Source organism: Mustela lutreola, chromosome 6 (assembly GCF_030435805.1).
Source record: "Mustela lutreola isolate mMusLut2 chromosome 6, mMusLut2.pri, whole genome shotgun sequence".
In the NCBI taxonomy this organism is placed as follows: domain Eukaryota; kingdom Metazoa; phylum Chordata; class Mammalia; order Carnivora; family Mustelidae; genus Mustela; species Mustela lutreola.
The window spans coordinates 119,035,643-119,057,160 of NC_081295.1; the positions used below are offsets into that span (position 1 = coordinate 119,035,643).

The following is a 21,518-nucleotide window of genomic DNA, read 5'->3' on the forward strand; positions in this document are numbered from 1 at the left end:
GTGAGGATATCTTAGAACCTAAATTAGAAATTCATTTGGGGGGCACCTGGGTGGCTCAGTGGGTTAAAGCCTCTGCCTTCAGCTCAGGTCATGATCCTAGGGTCCTGGGATCGAGTGCTGCATCTGGCTCTCTGCTCAGCAGGGAGCCTGCTTCCTCCTCTCTCTCTGCCTGCCTCTCTGCCTACTTGTAATCTCTGTCTGTCAAATAAATAAATAAAATCTTTAAAAAAGAAAGAAAGAAAGAAAAAGAAATTCATTTGGGTTTCAGAAACAGCCAGAATCAGGGACTTGAATGTTGTCAGGCCTCTCTCTTCTGGTTGTTCGTGGGTTTGTGGTCTTTTTTCTCTGAAGACTGCATTTCTGTGCCCTTTCCAGTGGGCAAAATATGACTCTTTAGTGCTCCAGGTACTCAGGGAGAGATTGCTTTCTCTCGGCTCTAGTGCAAAGATTCTCAGGGAAGCATTGAGATTGATTCTGCTTTGGGTCAGGTGTTCATTCCTGGACTAATCCTTTGTGGTTTGGAGCAGAGTCATTTACCAACATGTTAGGTTCTTGTCTTATTTTATATCTGTTCTCCTGGGGACATGGAAGGCGGTTCCCAGAGAAAAGAGGAATACAGCCCTCCTTCATCTGTGTGCCTTTGCACATTCTCTCCCTCTAGCTGCTCCTTCACTACTCCTTCAAGTGGTTAACGAGGCCATCAGTTTTGATATTATACCTTTCCCTCAATGAAGCTTTCCCTTGATGCCTTAGTTTGAATTAGGTATTTCCTCCTCTGTACTTTCATAGCCCTTGCTCATTTTTCTCCTCTCACCCTTACCACATTGAGTTGTGATTAATTGTTCCCAAATCTATCTTAATAGACTTAGCTTTTCTTTGTAGTAAAGACTTTGTCTTATTTATCTTTATGTTTTCAGTACCTACAGTCATGAATGAGTTAAAACTTAAATAAAATAAATGGGTAAATACTGCATACTTACTGATAGGCAGAGAGGGAAAAACTTTGTGCTTATCTTGTAATTTGATCCTTAGATAAATGTTGTTGCTTTCTTTAGTCCTAGAAACTGGTGGGAATAGGAAGTATTTAGGTTGATCTTGAGCATAAGGATTACCATACGCAACTCAAGGTAGGGTGCTATGCATGTCTCCACTTGTTCTTCCATTTGATTTCCCAAATCTGAGCATCACATTGATTGCAGTTGCCATGTGTCACCAAGGGCGAGGGTCTTACTTAGGGCAGGATCCCACCCATACCCAAGAGTTTGCCCAACTGTTTTTTTCTTCTAAAAATCTTTGATCTTCCTCAACGTGTGGTGCTGGGACAATTGGATAACCACAGGCAAAAGAATGAAGTTAGACTACTACCTTACTCCTTATGCAAAAATTAACTAAAATGGATCAGTGGCGAACAATAAAAGCTGAAACAATCAAACTACTAGAAGAAACAAAGGGATAAATTTGCATGACCTTGGATTTGACAGTTGTTTCTTATATTTGACATCAAAAGCATGAGTAATGAAAGAAAAACTAGATATATTGGATTTCATAAAAATTAAAGCTTTTATGTATCAATGAACATGGTTGTCTTTTTAAAGATTTTATTTGAGAGAGTGCACTTGAGCAGGGGTTAGGGGGAGGAGCAAAGGGAGAAGGACAACCGGACTCCATGCTGAGTATGGAGGCAGACTTGGGACTTGATCTTACCACCCTGAGATCATGACCTAAGTCGAAATCAAGAGTTGGACACTTAACCAGCTGAGCCACCCAGGTGCTCCTCAAAGGACATTATTAAGAAAAAGAAAAACCAGCCTATTTGTAAATCATCTATATTATAAGGGTAAGCTGTCCAGAATATATAAAGAACTCTTACAGGTCAACAGCAGGAAGATAAAAGCTTAGTCAAAAAATGAACAAAGGATTTAAGTAGACATTTCTCTGAAGAGGATATGCAGATGGCCAGCAAGTACATGAAAAAATGTTTAAGGTCATTGGTCATTAAGGCAATGTAAATCAGAGCCATCAGATACTACTTCATGCCTAGTAGGATAGTTGTAATTGGGGAAAAAAAAAGTGTTGGCAAGGACATGGAGAAAAAGGAACCCTTGTACATTGTTGGTGGAAATGTAAAATGGTTGTGCTACTACAGAAAATAGTTTGGTGATTCTTCAAAAAGTTAAACATAGAGTTACCATATGACCTAGCAGGTTTACTCAAAGGTTATGTATCCAAAGAAATGAAGCCATATACTTGCACAGATAGTTGTATATGAATGGTTGTAGCAGCATTACTCATAATAATAATAAAAAAAAGGAACAACCCAAATGCCTATCAACAGATGAATGGTTAAACAAAATGTGGTGTGTACATAGCATGAAATATTAGTAAGCCATAAAAAGGAATAGAATACTTATTAACATGCTATAACTTGGGATGAAGCTGGAAAACATTATGCGAAGTGAAAGAAGCCAGACACAGAAGGCCACGTAGTATATGATTCCCTTTATGTAAGTTAACCATAATAGGCAGATTCATAGAGACAGAAGATTAGTTGTTGCCAGGGAATGGTGGGGGGGGGGGTGGGATGGGAAAAGGAGGAATGAGTAATGATTACTTAATGGGTATGGGGTGTTCTTAGTGGGTATGAGTGATGAAAAAGTTTTAGAGCTTGAGGGAGGTGGTGGTTGCACAACACCGTGAAAATACTAAATGCCACTTAATTAGATACTTTAGTTAATTGTATGTTATGAAACTCTCACCTCAATTTTTGTAAAAAAAGGAAAAATAGTTTGATCATGACCCATTAGTCAAAGGCACTTAGAAACTAAACTTCTTCAGTGCTGGAGTTGAATTTGCTCAGTACTTAGAATCTGCTTGCTTGCTTTCTAAAGAAACAAACACTAAGCCAGTTTTATTATCTCAGATGACAAGAATGCCCAATGTAAGATGACTCTGGGGCTTCCAGATTTAATTTAGTGGTTTATATAATCAAGGACACAACAGTTTTTCCCTCTGATTGCATCCTTAGCTTATCAGGCACATCCTCATTAGGTCCCCTGAGGTTCCTGGTAGGTCTCTTCATGTTCCCAAGGCAGTTGCAGTAATTCTCTTCACTGAATTTTCTTGACTTCCAGGAGGAGGAAAAAGGATACCTTCTCTCTCTCTTTTTTCCATTTGCCTTTTTAGTATAAACTTTTCAAACCTACAGAAAATTTTGAAGAATTGTAGTGTTTACCTTTATTCTTACCATCTAGATTCAACAGTGATGAACATTTTTGTCATAATTTGTTTTCTCTGTATAAATATTTTTTTGAATCATTTGAAAGTTGCAGACATCAAAACCCTTCATCCTTAAATATTTCAGCATGCTTCTACTAATTCTCTTAAATAACCACAACTAAGATAGGAAGAGACTTTACAAAAATTTTTTATTAGTAAAAGATACCTAGCCTATGTTTAAATGTCCTCAGTTGCCCCCAGATGTATCTTTTATAACCCTCTTTTGTGTTTTTAAGGAATTGGAATCCAATCAAGGACTTCAAGGACCATGTATTGTGTTGGTGGTTACGTCTCTTTAAATCTAGGAACAGTGCTACCACCTCCTTGTCTTTTCATGGCAGAATGCTTGTTCTTTACTTTCTATTTGGAAAGGGTATAACTGCTGATGGTAGTTAGAAGGACCAGTTTTAAAAACTAAAAAAATTAATGGATCAGCAAATAGACAGGAAAAGAAGAGAGAAGAAACAATCTTGGACTTACTAGGGGCTCTAAGAAGCAGGTAAATGCTAGTGTGACCTTACTCCTCTTACTGAAATTTTCTATAAGTTTTTTCTCATAGTCTTCACATATTAAATAGTATCATCCATGAGTTAATTTTTAGGTTTGAAAATGCTGAGCCTTCTTCAGCCCAATTCCTATTGCCTACTTGCCATCCTCTTTCTGGTTTCATGAAATTATCAGTTTCTTCATGGTAGTCACAAATACTTATTTTTTGACCCTCCTTTCTTATCTTCTACATTTGATTCCCCTCGAGTTGATGTTGGAAAGCCCTATTAAGAACGTTTTCGACTTTGCTGATCCTTTTTATAGGCTGGTGTTTCAGTTGTTCAGAGATAATTTCAGTCACATTAGAGATAATTTCAGTCACATTAGAGTGGACTTGTGGCCTTAACAGAGTATTATTGCCACTCCAGAGGTGAGAAACTTCTTGTGGTTCAGAGTAAGTATTGCTCACAGCCCAGAGATGCTGTTTGTGCTTAACTGGATCAGTTCATTATTCTGATTTCCCATTTTAATTTGTGTCCAGAATTTGGGTAGTTTTCTTTTTCTCATGACTAATTCGGATCTTTTTTAGTTTCTTATTTAGAGAATGGAAAGAGAAGGTTATCTAATCTTACTTTCCTGAGAATCTGCTTAGTATTCTGACATCCCCTTTTTAATTCTGATTTCCTGATTTTCTTAACTCTTTTCTACCCCCATATTTTTGGGTGATGTTCCTGATTGTATATTCAGCAGATAGAAGACTTTTTTCCTTCATAAGATTGGTAATCTGACCTGTGTATGTATACATAGTGCAAACATAAATGTTCTGTGTTTGTGAATTTTTGTTAGATTAGATGCTTGGCCATTTTCAATAATTCATCTGAGGAGGGTTACAGTAATTTGTTTTGTTTTTTTAAGATTTTTATTTATTTGACAGAGAGATAGTACAAGTAGGCAGAGTGGCAGGCAGAGGGAGAGGGAGAAGCAGACACCCTGCTGAGCAGAAAGCCCAATGCGGGGCTTGATCCTAGGACCCTGGGATCATGACCTGAATGAAGGCAGCTGCTCAACCAACTGAGCCACCCAGGTGCCCCATAACTCATTTGTTTATAGGATTCATGAGATGATGGGGGGCGCCTGGGTGGCTCATTTGGTTAAGTGTCCAGCTCTTAATTTCAACTCAGGTCATGATCTCTGGTTGTGAGATCGAGCCCTGAGCCAGGCCCCATACTTAGGGAGCAGTCTGCTTGAGATTCTCTCCTCCTCCCTCTGGCCCCTCACCCCCACAGGTGCCTGTGCACTCATGTGCTCTCTTGCTCTGGCTCTCTCTCAAATAAATAAATAAATAATTTTAAAAAGGAATTCATGATGGTAATTATTATGTTCTTAAGAAAGGTGTTCAGAATATTATTAGATAATTGGAAAGTTCTGGATAAGCTAAAAGATTTATGCCTTTGAATAAATCCTCCTAATTGATGGTCTAGCATGGGACAGTGCATTTGTGGGTTTCTCTATAAAATTAATGTTGGACAATATTGCTTTTGGGTTACAAAATTGCATTTTATTAGGGAGCACATACCAACATCCAAATTCTTCTGCTCCAAATCAGGTTAACCTGATTATCAGTGCATTTGAAACTGTTGTGCACCAAACCCATTTTTCACTGAAGTAGGAAAAGCTGCCTTGGGCTGATAACCTCAGTGGGAGAGACAGTTGGAGATACCCTTTTTGAATGTCTCTGGCTTGCTGAAGTCTGCTGGACTATAAGCAGTGTAAAGGTAGGGGCCTTGCCCATCTTGCTCTCTGTTCTATCCCTAGTCTTGGGTTGAGTGCCTAGCACATGGGTAAGTGCTCATTATTAGTTAAATATTGGTTGAATGCTGACCCTAGGGCATTTACACATGTCTCATCCAGTCTTCACAGCCAATCTTATCATTGCCTAACTTTGTAATATAAAATATAAGCCATCCTTCTGATAAAAAAATTTAGTTTTGTAGATGAGTAAGCAGACATAGATGCATAGCCACTTGTTCAAAGCTGTTCAGCCAGGCATAGGAGCTGCCTCCAAACAAAGCAATTTTAAATTTTACCATTTTAACCATTTTGCAGTGTACAGTTCTGTGGCATTAGGCATATTCATAGCCATCACCATCATCTTGGCCCATGCCTTTTTCCTCAGTTACACTGCTTGCCTTTTTGTTCTTCAGGGTCCTTTTGGTTTAGTCTGAAATCAAATTAAAAACTTCTTTGAGCAAAAACTGGAGGAAACTGGAAGTTTAAACTTTCAGACTGGGCCGAATATGGAGTCCCTGTTCTTCCTTTTCCCATTTCCTCAGCCAGTTCTATTTCACATATAACTTCTTGTTGGCTAATAATAGCTGAGTGTGTTGATTTGAACAGGAATACATGCAACTGAGTTGGAGCTGTTTGGTCTATTTCTGCCAGTGGTTGGCCCAGTAAGGTGGTGATCTAAGTGGTCCAAGTGCCAAGAAGCTGTGTACCCACATTTTAAGTTGTGTACCTGCCGAATGGGTTAGAGCGCCACTGGGCTTAAGTCCACACTTGGCCTTGTACTTGGGAAATTAATTTGCTTTGTCATCCTCCACTCCTACTTCCTGCCAGGAGTCCAGTTCACTACTTTCGGTTTCACTTTGGGCTTTAAAAGTGTTTCTTAATCTTTCTTTGGCTGAATTACCTATACAAAGCAGGTATAAATAAAATAGTTTTGTTGGCTTGGCTGTGGGGTGAATTGGGCTGTGTGAAACAAGATTTGAGGCGGCCGGATCTAAGTAGGATAGGTGAACGTGTTCATCTTTCTACTGCAGTGGTCTTGAGTCCTTTCTGATATCATGCAGAGCCAAGTGGTGAAATATGACACATGCTGGGGATGAGAATTGGCAATTGTCCTGAATGCGCAAATAGTTTCTTCCCTCCCAAGCATATTTTACAGCCAAGTGAACAGAAAACAATTCAGCAGGCTACTTGCTGGAGTTCCTGCAGCAGAAAAATTACCTTTATAAAAGGATGGACGCATAGCTTTTACAAAAAGTTTTTAGAAGAACAAAATACAAACTAAGCTCACTTTTCTTTTCCTCATTATGTCCCTAATTCCGAAATATAAGGCTGATTCCAGATACATTCCTAAGGCCTCTCTGTCGGTGGTAGAGGCTGGGCATCACCAGGTTTGATCAGTCACATTCAGCTACAGAAGGAAGTTGCTAGGAAGACTAAAGTCCAAGCCTTCCTATTGAATGGACAGGCAAACAGGCAGTTTGGCCCCTGGCCCAGCTCTGCTCCGTGTAAATTTTTATCTCGTACGCACACAAGAGGCAGGCAGTTGGTGGTGGTGTAATTCCAGTCATTACTAACTAAAATGACAAGCCACCCATTGGGTGAGGCTTGACCTGAGGCAGCTGCTCTATTTATAGCCTTCCTTTCTGGCAGCTGCAAACACCTGGAGGAGCAGGCAGGCCCCCAGCAGAAAAGTATTTGCTGTTAACAGTATGTCTATTGAACAGTTATATACTGTCAGAGCTTATTTCATGCTATGTTTGTGCATAATTAAAAACAACCCACTGAATCCATTGGCTTATGGTTGGGTTATGTTTAGAAAAATGCAATTTGTGTTGTTGTCTGCTGTGGGGACTGGAGATGATGTCACTAGTTTAAGATCTTAAGAGGAGCAGTTAATGTAATTACTAGCAATTTCTTTGATCTCTCTAATGAACACAGCTTGCTTAAACCCCTTAGTGGCATTTGGTTTCTGGCATGGATGAATGCACTGTCAATCATGTGTTTCAGTTCAATTAGGGACTTTGGTTTGTGTGCTTGGTAGTTCCTTTTGACATAAGGGGGTTTATGAGTAATTAAAAAGAACACCATCATTTATAAAATGGTGCTTCCAGAACAGAAACTACGAACGGCTCATAAACATGTAAATGATACTTAACCTTTTGTGCAACGAGAGAAAACCGTTTTAAGTTCTCACTGAGATCTTATTTTTAACCTGTCAGATTGACACAAATCCAAAACTTTGGAAGAACACTGTTGATGAACAAATGGGGAAATAGACACTCATACTTTCTTGATGGGAGCAGTAAGTGTACAACTTTATGGAGGGAAGTTTAGAATGTATCTGTTAAAACCACCAATATATACCCTTGGACCCAGCAGTAGTATCACTTAAAGGAATTTATCCTACAGATACACTTGCATGTATGTAAAAACAGTGTTTGCTTAAGCCTGTTTATGGAAGAATTAAAGATTGGAAACAAGCTTAGAAGTAGACATAATGATGTATCTGTACAATGGATACAGCTATAAAAAACAGGATATTCATTATGTACTGACATAGGAATGTTTCCATGGTACTAAAGCAGAGGGCATTGTATAATAAATATGCCACTAATTGTGTAAAAGGGGGAGAAATAAAAATATGTATTATTTATTTTTTTTAAAGATTTTTTCTTTATTTATCTGACAGAGATCACAAGTAGGCAGAGAGGCAGGCAGATAGAGAGGAGGAAGCAGGCTCCCTACAGAGCAGAGAGCCCGATGTGGGGCTCGATCCCAGGACCCTGGGATCATGACCTGAGCCAAAGGCAGAGGCTTAACCCACTGAGCCACCCAGGTGCCCCTAAAAATATGTATTATTTGCTTGTATGCACATAAGGAAGTCCTGGAAGGATATGGAAGAAGGTAGTGTGAGCAGTTACATGTGTTTATGTGTGTGTTTGTGTGTGTAGGAAAGAAGAGAAAGGATGGCTGTTTTTCACCGTATAAAACTTTTTGAACCATCTGCATGTGTTGCCTTTTCAAAAAAAATTAATTAGAATATCTTTTAAAATAGAGTTTTTTTGAATTCCCATCGGGGTTATAGAGGAGCACTCTCTTAATTGACTTCCTCACCCATACTTGCTATCCTTGTGGGCAAGAGGTTTCCTCATCCTTTTACTGATGGTGCTAAGTGTCTTCTTACTTTTTATGTGGGCACTTGAGAGGAAAGTGCTGCTCAAGTTTGTTGGTCTTGGTGTTTTTTCTGTTGATCCTCAGAATCAGTGACTCTAAAAATTTATATACCAGAAGCCTGTGTTCCAATACCAAACTGTGAGAAACAGGCTTTTTCCATTTGTTTTGACAATCAAGGTAATATACTCTGGACAGGACTAAAGTAAAATCTTTTGCCTTTTCTTTTTGTTTGTAGGAACCTACAAGCAGCAATTGGCGCCTATTATGACTTTGAGAGCCCAAACATCAGTGTGCCCTCTATGTCGTTTGTTGAAGATGTCACCATAGGAGAAGGGGAGTCGATACCTCCTGATACTCAGTTTATAAAGACATGGCGGATCCAGAATTCCGGTAAGTGGATAATGGGCAGTTCTTCATTGCCCTATTTTCTTTTTTTAGTAGTTAAAACAAACAAGGAAATGTTTTAGCTTAAGTTATATACTTTTGTAACTGAGTTTTTTCTTATACATGATGTAGTACTTTTTTTTTTTAAGATTTTATTTATTTAAGAGAGAGAGATAGTGGGAGCAGGCGGAGGGGCAGAGGGAGAGCGGGGAGAAGCAGACTCCCCACTGAGCAGGAAGCCTGATGCCAGGCTTGATCCCAGGGCCCTGGAATCATGACCTGAGCGGAAGGCAGACTGAGCCATCCAGGCACCCTGATGTAATACTTTTTTGTACTGGTGTGATGACCAAACGTCAGTGAAATGTCCCCTGCCCTAGATCAGGAAAAAATAATCCAGATCTTTTTTTTTTTTTTTTTTTTAATTTAGGTCTTGATGGTCTCTAAACAATTCAATATTCATTTGATACCAGGAACTAGGCCTGTGTGTGGTGGTGGTATTATCTCCACCTGTACAGTTCTACTCCATCATTTTAATTCTGCTCTAATTAATCTTCCAGTTCTTTCCAGCAGGCTAGAGGAGGTACATCCTTGAATAGAACAAGGTGGTTAGAAAGAGCTGCGAGCATCTGCTCTTTTGAAAGCTCTTTTCTTTGTAGGTGCAAGGATGATTCTTTATGAAATTTCATTGAGATATCTCTCTGAAATGTTAATACCAACTTTGAAAAATAGGGTAAGAAATGTGGGATTTGCTCAGAATGGGAAAGATGGAAAGATTGAGAATTTTTTAGAAACATTGTTATAATATACTGCTGACTTTAAGAAAAATTAAAAATAAGTTAGCAGTAGTTCTTTGAAAGAAGGATCTGAATATGTGTCTGGTAACAATTATTACCTTTTGCTTGTTAAATTCTTTTGTAATGACTTTTTAAATTTGAGTGGGTTTAGTGTTGCTTGTCTCATGCAATAATTACTCATGCTGCTGATCAGATCAGAATGCTTTAACCTCCTTGTTACTGAGGACTTAACGAGGAATTCTGAGAGATGGAAACTAGGCAGAAGGCATATTTAGCTAAAAACCTGTGTGTGGGAGGGAACCGTATCTAGCAAGGTGATCTGATGTGAGTTCATGTAATAAACCTGTAAAAGTGACCTTTTATTGACTGTTTACTTTTTAGTTCTTTGTACTTTAATTTTTTTATGATGGGGTAAGATTGACTAAGCTAGCCTTTTATATAGTAATTAATGTACCAGATTGCTATTCTTAGTTTTTCTGACTTAATTAAAAGTAACTCTCCCTTGGATGAAAGTTTAGTGTGTCACTGAGGAAACGCATATAATCTGGATCGATCCAATGTTGTAGATGACTGGAGACATTCGTGGCTTTGTAAGATTTTCATTAGCTTCTTTTCCCTTTTGGTTGTAACAGTGTAGGGCATTGTTTGTTTGAGAGACACTTGGCTATATGGAAAAGTAGCCATGTTTTCTATTTTTCTTAAAGTTCTTTTTTTCAAAGCTTAATTATTTTTTGCCTTATTTCTTTCCTTTTTGGGGGGTTTAATTTATTACTTTTCCTGATGTGGGCTTTTAAAAATATAAAATAATCCCTCTCTTTCTTAAGATCTTACATATGTATACATGTATGTATGTGCTCAAGAGTGAGAGCACATGGGGAGGGGCAGTAGGAGAGGGAGGGAGAGAATCCTAAGCAGACTCTGCACTTAGCAGAGCCCATCTCAGATTGACATGAGACTCGATCCTGTGATCCAAAATCATGACCTGAATTGAAATCAGGAGTCAGGTGCTTAACTGACTGAGTCACCAAGGTGCCCCTAAAACAGTCTCTTAAGTTCAGCTTCTGTTCATCATGTTTTTTCTCAGAATTACTAAAACCTGCTAGTTGCTAATCAAAACTGCTTTTGAAACTTCACATGAATTTAATTTTATGTGGTTAAAAAAATTAAGACTTTGCTTATTTATAGTGAAAACACTTAAAATGGCTGCCTTTCTGTGAATTCTTTATAGTGTTTTTAAATATTGAAAGTTCTTAGAGTACCACTAAAATATTTGAGATACTCTTTTGTCGCATTAATCATTTTTTATGTTAGAAATCTCGATACATCTACTCACTCTCCAGGCAGTTCTTCATTTAATGGGGGATTGGGAGGGATTGATATAAAATGGTTAAATGTCAAATCAGAACCCTAAAAAGCCTACCTTTCTTTCACGTTGGAGAAAAGCTGTGTTGGTGGGGCTGGCTGCTTTTTCCACTTGGTATTGTGTGGAAAGTCCAGTTTAAAACAGCCTCTGGATCTGCAGTCTTTATTCCTGTGAAAGGCCATTCTTGTGCCTGAACACTTCTTGAAGAGTTGGGCAACAATTGGCTGGCGATTTTACCCTTCAGGTTACTTTGAACACATAGTGTTTTTTTTATCCTTTTGAAAGTTGTTCATCCTTTTTCAAATAGTTTTGTATCTATCAGCTACATGCTTACCATTTGATTAAGAAGAACCTGGCCTTGTATAACTAAGCGATAGGTATGTTAGTAAAGGGAAAGAGGGAAAGCATGCACGTGTACTGTTCTTCAGCATCATTCTCATCTGGCCTATAAGTTCTTTCTGGAAGTAGGGTAACTCAGAAATACAACAGGCCTTAGCTATTTCTCCTCTGGCTCTTTTACTCTCATTCATAATCTTCTCTTAAGAGAAAAGTGCTCACTGAAATAGTTTCATAAATAATTTTCATGGTATCTCTCTGCTGTCATGTTTTAGGCATGCCAGGCATTTGAATATACAACAGATGAGATTGGCAGGAACTACATATAGCTGTCCTGGCAGTTTCCCCAAAGAAGCTAATATCACACATTGTTTAAAATTCAACTTTTAAGACCATGGAAAAACAGAAGCCAGACATTTAATGACTTAGATGTGGAATCCCAGGACCCAAGCTTTTGGCACCATATAAATTTTAGAAGCTTGGGAACCTTGAACAGGAAACCTTACAATTAAAATTGAAAGTAAAAATTTGAAACTGCCCCTCCAGTGTGAAAAGGAACAATTTCCCTCACCAATGCTTTAGCTTCTTATTTGTTACAACCACCCTCTGTTGTGCAGCCATCATGAATGTTAAGCTGAGCACGTTATGGCAACACTGGTATTTCTTGGACTTTGGCGAAGTAGTTGGTGATTGTCATGTGAGGCAGTGGCTTCACAGTCAACTTTATTTTTTATGAACATAAAGCATGAGTTGAGAAAACTTGAAAAAGAACAACTGTTTTCTCCATTTACTTTTGGGTCCTTAAAATAGTTAATTTCTGTGCCTTTCTCTTCAGCTGAACTGTAGAGAAGGTAATTCTGCTTCATCCATTTAGCAGATGTTGTTATATTCCAGTCACTTTACATCAGGTATGGGAAGAAAATGGTGACAGGATCAATGACGTTCCCGTTTTTGCCTGCAGCTCAATTTGAAATGCAGTCTCCAAACTTCTAGGGATTAAAAAGAATAGGGGATCTTCATTAAGGATTATCTTCCTTATTGATCTTCGGATGTTCATTGTTATCTCCCAACTGTTGGTGTAATCACTTATCCCTAGTAAGTCAAGGCTTTCTGGAACTGATGGACTTTTATTTCATTTTTGCCATGTTTTCTGTCATCTCAAAATTGCCATGTCAGGTTTTTTTTGTTTTGTTTTTACTTTTTTTTTTTTTTTAATAAAATTATATTCCCATGATAACTGAAGAAATCATAGCCTTGATCATATGTGTTTTTGTGATACTTAACTTGGAAAGTCATAAAACATAGGTTAATCTGTCCCCCCAATCAAGCCAGTTTGTAACTGAGACTTAATTTGAAGCCCTGTTGTATTACATTTCTCAAATTCAGATTTTAGGTATGCTGATGGTCCATATAGCTTAACACTATTTCTCTTCTTCCTCCTTTTTTTTTTTTAAAGTTTTATTTATTTATTTGACAGATCACAAGTAGGTGGGACGGGGATGGAGGTGGTAGCAGGCTCCCTGCTGAGCAGAGAGCTGAATGCTAGGCTCCATCCCAGCACCCTGAGATCATGACCTGAGCCTAAGGCAGAGGCTCAACCCACTGAGCCACCCAGGTGCTCCTCCCTTCCTCCTATATTAAGAACTGGTATCTTTAACCTTTTTAGAGTTACCTGACTTACTAGACTGTAAGAGCTAAATGTTGTAGTGAGTGTTTGGTAAGTCTCAGAAGGTAAATGATTGGTTCTTCACTTTACAGCAAATTAACACCTTAGAGTTGATGGTGGATAATTCATCCAATTTTTTCTCCAACAAGCTCTCCAGGCACCACATGAATAAAGTGTCTGGCGTACTAAAACATTAGATCAGTACCCTAGCTGCATAACTTGTTAATCACTTAATGTTTACCAACTAACTTGATCTCCAGGGAGCACAGAAGCACTCCCTCTTTGCATAGCTGAGAGCTCTGACTGCCTCAGCTGCTTGTGCTTGTCTGCTCAGGACGGCCAAGTATTTCCCGCACCCAGACAGTCTTGGTTTTCCTTACTTTCTTAGAAGTTCAAAAATAGACACATTCTTGGGTTTTCATACAAACACATGTTGTCTTGTTATGGGTGTTGTGCATCTGTGTGTGTGCATTTGAAAGAATAATTGTGAATTCACCCCTAACACAGCCGTTGAATTTTCCTCCTGGATCTAGGTCTTTAAAGAGACTGACATTTTCCAAGGTCCTCCATGCCAGCTGCTACTATTCTTGACCTCAGACAAATATGCTTTCGCCAAGACCATAGGCCCCAGAAATGCGAAACAATTTGCATGTCTGGCCAGGGTATCATCCACAAGCTTTCCACCAGTAGCAGTTGCCCTTTATGGTGTTAACTTAAGAGGGCACTTTGCTGGCAGGTGTGTTTTTAAGTGGGTCTGACAAAACACTGCCAACTTCTTCCTCTGCCACCCCTTAAGGTGCAAGAGCCACAGAGTGTGCCGCTCATTACGGGGCTGAGAGCCCAGCCATGTAGCTGTAGCTGCCTTTCTCTCTGATTCGCTTTTCACTGGGTATATCAAAACCAGTCTGGCACTTTGAGAACAAGGAACCAAGGCATCCTAGAATACTCTCAGGAGACACATTTCAAGTGTGCTTTGTCCTTAGATTCCTGCCATGTCCGCCTTTTCACGGTGATTTATTTTTATAATGGATGTATATATATACCCCCAAAAGATACAGAGGTTTCTGTCTACAGTAAAAATAAATATATTGAAGAGACTTCACTGGAAAGATAACCTTTAGTCTCTCTGTGGTGCTGTGACTTGTCAGAACAAGCCAATATATGGATTGCTCATTTTGAATTAGTTTGCATGGAAACAGGTACACAGAAGGAGGGATCCAAATAAGATCTTTATCACTCCCAAAGGAGGAAAGACATTCCTGCCAGTGCCTTGTCCCTGTATTGCCTGTCCTTTGTACCCATACTTCTGGCTGGTATCATCACCTCTGAGATCACAGTTCAGTGTGTTTTTACTAGGGGAGTTTATCCCATTACTGTTTGAACCTGAAAAGGAAACTTTCATTTGACTCCTCTGTCTTATATATGCAGAATCTCTTGCACCTTGGTCTTTTCATAGTTAAGGACTCCAGAAGGAAAAGTCGTACATCAGGGGAAATATTTTAAAATGAAAGAAATATAGAAATTATCCCTCACATGTTTCATCCACTTGCCTTGATAGAAAAACTGGGGATAATCAGATGTATTTTTACTTAGAATGTGAGCTTAAAAAGTTCTTGTGAAAATAGGCATGTGTTACCGCCTAGTGAAGAAAGCAGGCCTCCAAAGATGTGGGTCTGTGCTTCATTTCCATGGCTCTTCGTGAACATCATTCTCAGATTCCATGGATTCAGTGTAATGTGTGACCTCGCCTGGGGTGCCCTGAAACGCATCTTCTTGAGGAACTGCCTTGCTTTGGTCATATGTGCCTTATCTTAGGGATAGACTGTTGGTCAGAGGTTGTTAACTCTGATAATTCCTTCTGGCCAGTCTTGTGACATTATGTAGCTCAAGGATATGTGGCTATGTTCACGTATGTGCAAAAGAGAGAGAGCCCTCTTCTACAGTTTTGTAATGAACTGCACCCATCCTAGGACCACTAATTGCCTAACATTTTTTTCTTTTGCTTGAACTCAGGGGCAGAGGCCTGGCCTCCAGGGGTTTGTCTTAAATATGTCGGGGGAGACCAATTTGGACATGTGAACATGGTGATGGTGAGATCGCTAGAGCCCCAAGAGATTGCAGATGTCAGCGTCCAGATGTGCAGCCCCAGCAGAGCAGGAATGTATCAGGGACAGTGGCGGATGTGCACTGCTACAGGACTCTACTATGGAGGTGAGTATGTCCTTGTGCAGCCCAGAGTGAAGGAATTAAGGTAACGTCTTACAGCATTCCCAGCATTGCTCACAGAGCCTGTCAAATGATATAAAAAGGCGTGGCCTCTTTCATCTGTCACCCCGTGCAGGTAAATGACTTGAATTTAATGACCGCCTAATTGGGTCAGTCTAGTGCTCTCCCTTTTACACTGGCACTTTAGTTAAAATTTAGTGAAGTGCGTGAGAGATCTATATCATGCATCTCTAAATAGCAATTTAGTAGCTCTGCTCTTTTTATTATACAATCTAGTAGGTGCTGTAAGAATACTGAAGGCAGTCCTGTTCTCAGAGTCTCTAGATAGAAGTCCTCTAAAAAAAGATAATGCTCAAAGTGTGCGTCCTTCTCCCAAGCAGAGCGCCCGTCAGCACCTGTCTCTTCTTTGTTGCCATACTCACTGAGCAGAGTGAGCTGCACTGCCTCTTCTTTCCTTTTTTTCGTTTGTGCTTCAACCCTGTCTATTCTTTACCCACTCCAGAGAAATGAAAATCAGAGACTACCCAGTTTCCAAATCCAGTAGCCACTTAGTCTTTGTACTAATTGACCCTCTGTCATTTGACACCACACTCCAAATATTTTCTGAACTGTGTACCTTCCTAGACCCACCGGATAACTGTCTTGTTTCCTCCTCCTCTGATTGATCTTTCTCTGTCTCTGTCTAGTCTCCTATTTGCCCTGGGATTGTTAGATTCTGAGCTGGGTCCTGTTCATGGTCAGTGACCTCATCCATCCACATGGGTTCAGTGGCTCTCGCCACTACAGAACATAGCAATGTTCAAATTCAGATCTCTGGTTGCAGACTCTCTTTGGAGCCCCAAGCTTGTGTTTTAACTGCTTATGGGCAGAACACTTGGGTATCTTGTAGATTTCTGAATCTTAATGTCTCCCAGGCAAAACTTAACATTCTTCTCATCAGCCCCCCATTGAGGTGATCAGGCAGGAACCTTGGAGTCATCTTTTGTTCAGTCTCAAAACTATTCTTCATCACAAACCAGTTCCTGTTGATTCCACTGTATCCCATGTCCTGGTAATCCAAAGAAGAATAAATAGTAAATAGTTCCTGTCTTCTGGGAACCCTTAACTGGACTCAGGGCCAATGGGGACTTTGGCATGATTTCAGGGGGTTCTGGAATTAATGTTCTTCTATATGTTCCACGCATATAGTGGAACTTTATGGTGGAAACTTTACATATTTTTATAGCCTTGGAAAATTTTAATGTTAGAAAGGGTGTCTCATAGTGCTTATATGACATTATTCTTTGCCTAAAACCTTCATGCCTACTGTACTGAAGCCCAGTTCCTTGGCGTGGGGCTTAAAGCTCCTCACGATCTGGCCTCGTTTTCACTTTCATCGTCAGTCTCCTCTTTACTCCCCCACAGCCAGTCCCCAAAGACACCACATGCTTTCACTTCACCATGCCCTTGCTTGTGTTGTTCCTATTGCCAGAAATATCTTTTCTCTTCTTTCCAGTAAACTCCTGCTCATCCTCAGGGCCCTGATAAAATCACCATTCCTCCCTTCCCTTTCCCTCCTTGCTTACTCTCCTCATGACCCCATGGAAATTTGTCCCTCCTTTTTTCATTAATGTTGTACACGGGCTTGTTATTATACTTCACACGTTGTATTTTAGGTGTTTACTTACTTTTCTCTCCTACTAGACTGTGAACTATATGTTGAATGACAAACGACTGTGCAATTGTGTATCAGAATGTAGAATTTGTCCCTTCCCTTCCGGACTCTCTTTTCAAGCCACTTTTTTTTTTTCTTTTTAACGTATAATGTATTATTTGTTTCAGGAGTACAGGTCTGTGATTCATCAGTCTTATATCATACCCAGTGCTCATTATAACACATACCCTCTGCAATGTCTGTCACCTGGCTACCCTACCCCTCACCTGTCTCCCCGCCAGCAACCCTCAGTTTCTTTTGTAAGATTAAGAGTCTTTTATGGTTTGTCTCCTTTTCTGGTTTCATCTTTTCATTTTTTCTTCTCTTCCCCTATGATCCTCCACCTTATTTCTTAAATTCCACATGTCAGTGAGATCATATGATAATTATCTTTCTTTATTGACTTATTTCACTTAGCACAAACCCTCTGGTTCCAACCACGTCATTGCAAATGGCAGTATTTCATCCTTTCTGATGGCTGAGGAATATTCCATTGTCTATATATACCACATTTTACCCATTCATCAGTTGATGGATAGTTTGGCTATTGTGGACATTGTTGCTGTAAACATTGGGGTGCAGGTGCCTCTTTGGATTACTATATTTGTATCATTGGGGTATATACCCAATAGTGCAATTGCTGGGTCATAGGGTAGCTCTATTTTCAACTTTTTGAGGAACCTCCCCACTGTTTTCCAGAACAGGCCACTCCTTCTAATAACCTTTGTACCTGCACAGTTGGAAGTACAGTTGACCCTTGAATAACACGGGGGAGTGCTGATACCCCTGCACAGTTGAAAACTTTGACTCCCCAAAAACTTTACTAATAGCCTTGTTGAACAGAAATCTTAACCAATAACATTAACAGTTAATACGTATTTTGTAGTTATATGTAATATATATTGTGTTCTTAAAGTAAGCTAGAAAAAAAAATTCAGAAAATTGAGAGCAAAAATACATTTACAGTACTTTCTTGTTTTTATCAAAAAAGAAAAAAGAAAAAAAGAAAAAAATCTACATATAAGTGGGCCTATGAGGTTCAAACTCACATTGTTCAAGAGTCAACCAGTTTCTACCACTGCTGAGCTCCCATTGCATTTTCTTCTTCTCCTCCCCCACCATTGCATTTTCTCTGCACCTCTTACTCCCTTGCCTCTCTTTGGCACTTTACCTCTTTCTCCCCAGTTATTTGATGAATGTCCCAAATACCTTTAAAACTTAAGGTGATACATGTCTTATTTTTCTATGTAACTTCAAAAAGCTGAGCCCAAAGCAGAGTGGAGATTTTTTTAAAAGAATGCCAGTGTTTTTAAGGGAGGAGCATGACCACATATGTAACTTAAAAAAAAAAAAATCTCTTTGATGCAAAAATAATTGCTTCTTACTGTTCTCTAGTGTTTGAGATCTCTGGTCGTGTGTGTATGTGTATGATTCAGTGTTAAGATAAAAATAATTATCACCGTGTTGGCCATTAAAATTTATATTTGTAACATTCCCTCCAATTCTAGAAGTAGTTGGGGTATAAAATATACTAGTTTTGGAGGCAATAAAGAATTTAAAGCCTTTCTTGGTCATATAATCTGTGAGTTGTTTCTCAGGATTTTGTGAAATCTAATACTTTCAAGAGATCTTAATAATAGATCTGGCTCCATGATTTTCAAAACATTTTTAAAAAATCAATAGAACCCTTTCCTTTATAAGAGCATATATGAATGCCCCCTCAAATAAAAGGAAAACCTAAAAATGAAACTGGTTTTGTTGAATTGGGAGCCTTCTTAACCCTTGTTGCCTGTTCAGATGACCTCTTGTTCTGTGTGGTATAGAGTTTGCAAACAGTTCATCTTCTCTGGTAAAGAATTTAATTTCATTGTACAAATTACTATTTCATTGAATCCAGATTACTCTTGGTTATAACACATCCTTATAGCAGAGATGGTAAATTTCTGGCAGAATGTGAGTGTAGTATACATAAAGCCACAACTATTAACATGTAAAAGAAAATAAACTGCCTTGTTAACTGTGATTGGCTCTTCTCAGTTTTTCTATGAAGTCTCACCTTGCAGGCTCATAAAGTGTAGCGTAGTGGGAAGAGTTTGGAAAGTCAGCTTAGGTTGCCTGGGCATAAACTTGGACAAGTTAGGTAACTACTGTGTCTCATCTTTCTGTCTTAACAACAAAGCTTGTTTGTTTTGTTTTTGGTGGGTGGTCTCCTTTACAGTCTTTAGATGGTCTTCTCTGGAAAGTATCATTTTCTTTATTTTTATAAAAACACTTATGTTTCAGTTCATTTCTCTTCCTCAAAAGGAATTTTTGCTATATTTAATAATTTATAAAGTGGGTCCCCTCCCCCCATTTAAAATGGATTGTGCTCTCTCAGTCTCTCTTAAGAGGTGCTCTTGGTGTCTTGTGTGGACAGTTCTTCATTATGTGGGGCATGTGTATGCGACCCTTGGCCCTCTCTCACTAAATACTTTAGCTTCATATATTCATTTTTCCTGGCAACCCTCCTCTTGAATCACACATGTTTCTTTTTTCTTTTTTTTAAAGATGTTGTTTATTTATTTGACAGACAGAGATCACAAGTAGGCAGAGAGGCAGGCAGAGAGAGGGGGAAGCAGGCTCCCCGCTGAGCAGAGAACCCGATGCAGGGCTCGATCCCACGACCCTGGGATCATAACCTGAGCCGAAGGCAGAGACTTTAACCAACTGAGCCACCCAGGTGCCCCACCACACATGTTTCTAACCCCCTTGGTTGAATACCACTAAGTACCTGATTTACTGGCAGATTGATTTTTCAAGTTCGAGCATTTTCTTTTATCTTCCATTTCCAGACTTCTGCTTCTTAGGTAAAAGCAACCTGTTGTCTAATACCTGCTATATGTCAGGCACTGTATTGGGTTTTGTACATTATAGATTACCTTTTATAAAGGAAGTATTATCTACATTTTATGGATGAGGAAACTACAGATCAGAGATAATTAATAATTTATCTAGGGTTCATAAAGGTTGTAAATTATTTATAAATTATTATTATAAATTAAGAAAAATAGTTTTATGGCCTTTGTGATTAATTTTGCCTTCATTACTCTATGGGGTTCACATGGAAACTTTGGCTCAAGGGTGTGAATACTTGTCAGGGCTTAAGGAGGATTTAGTATATAGTTTCCAGGTCTTCTCCACATTTCCAGAGTAAGTTAGCAGTGAAGTGGGGTTAATGTTGGTGAAGCAACTCTTAGGTTGTTGAGTAAATATCAGTGTTCCTCAAGGAGTTCTTGCCTGCTGGGAGAGGCACACTTCTTAAGAACACTAAGGACACTTGACTCTTGGGAAGCAGTAAGGAGCATGAGTATCACCATTTTAGTCTTGATACCAGCAGTAACGTGCCTCCTTCCAATAATGGAGTAACCTCTTACAGAATTGCGTAGGAGAAATGTACCCCTGCACTGTGATGGTTCCTTCTAAGTCAGAGGCATTCTGGTTGTGAAGTAAGCTCAGATGAAGTGACAGTGTGATCAGCACGTGCTGAGGAAAGTTTCTCCCCTTGAAGTAGCACTTGTTAGTTTGTTAGTAGTTCGCAATGGTCACTGGGGTCATTGCACTTGTACATTAAATACTTACACATTGTCCATTTAGTTTCTCAGAGATTAGAAGTGGAATTTTTCTTATAGATTTTTTAAAGATTTATTTTAGAGAGGGCAGGTGCGTGGGGGGGAGGCAGAGAGAGAGAGAGAGACAGAGAGAGAATCTCAAGCAGACTCCCCACTAAGCAGGGAGCCCGAGATGGGGACTTGATCTCACTTCCCTGAGATCACAACTGGAGCCAAAACCAGGAGTTGGATGCTTAACTGACTGTGTCACCTAGGCATCCCTGGAACTTTCCTGATTAAAGCTCCTAAACCATAATATGTCCCACATGTTAGAAAACTTACTGGGTGCGCTCTATAAACCACACTCTTTATTTCCTAAAACTTTTTTAAGTTCTTCTTCCACCTCCTCCAGTTATGAGTGTCCTTCTTAGCCAGGTGATGCTGGACTGTCCCTCCTCATCCTTCTGTATTTTAACTGGTCAGTGTTGTAAAAGCAGCTCTGGTTTCACATAGACTTCCTCTAAATTCCACTCTGTCTTCCATTTAGGTGCTGTTTTACTCGGCACTTCTGCCCTTTCTCTTTCCCTCTTGCCTATTGAACCAACCTTTTTTGCTTTTTTTTTTTTTTTAAATTGAAGAATAAATAACATATTGTTGTTTTAGTTTGAGGTGTACAACATAGTAATTTGATATTTATATACGGTATGAAATGGTTAGCACAGTGAGTCTGGTTGCCATCTGT

The 21,518-nt window shown here is 39.3% G+C and overlaps 1 protein-coding gene across 2 annotated transcripts in view; it reads left to right on the top strand.

Annotated features, from left to right (window-relative positions):
• Positions 1–21,518, top strand: part of ILRUN (inflammation and lipid regulator with UBA-like and NBR1-like domains) — a 93,453-nt gene that overhangs the window by 27,091 nt on the left and 44,844 nt on the right. The window contains exons 2-3 of one of the 2 annotated variants that reach the window (XM_059178581.1): positions 8,963–9,117; positions 15,284–15,481. In XM_059178581.1, coding sequence (XP_059034564.1) covers positions 8,963–9,117; positions 15,284–15,481 — 353 coding nt within the window. The remainder of the gene's footprint in view (positions 1–8,962; positions 9,118–15,283; positions 15,482–21,518) is intronic. The other variant, XM_059178582.1, reaches the window with a different exon arrangement.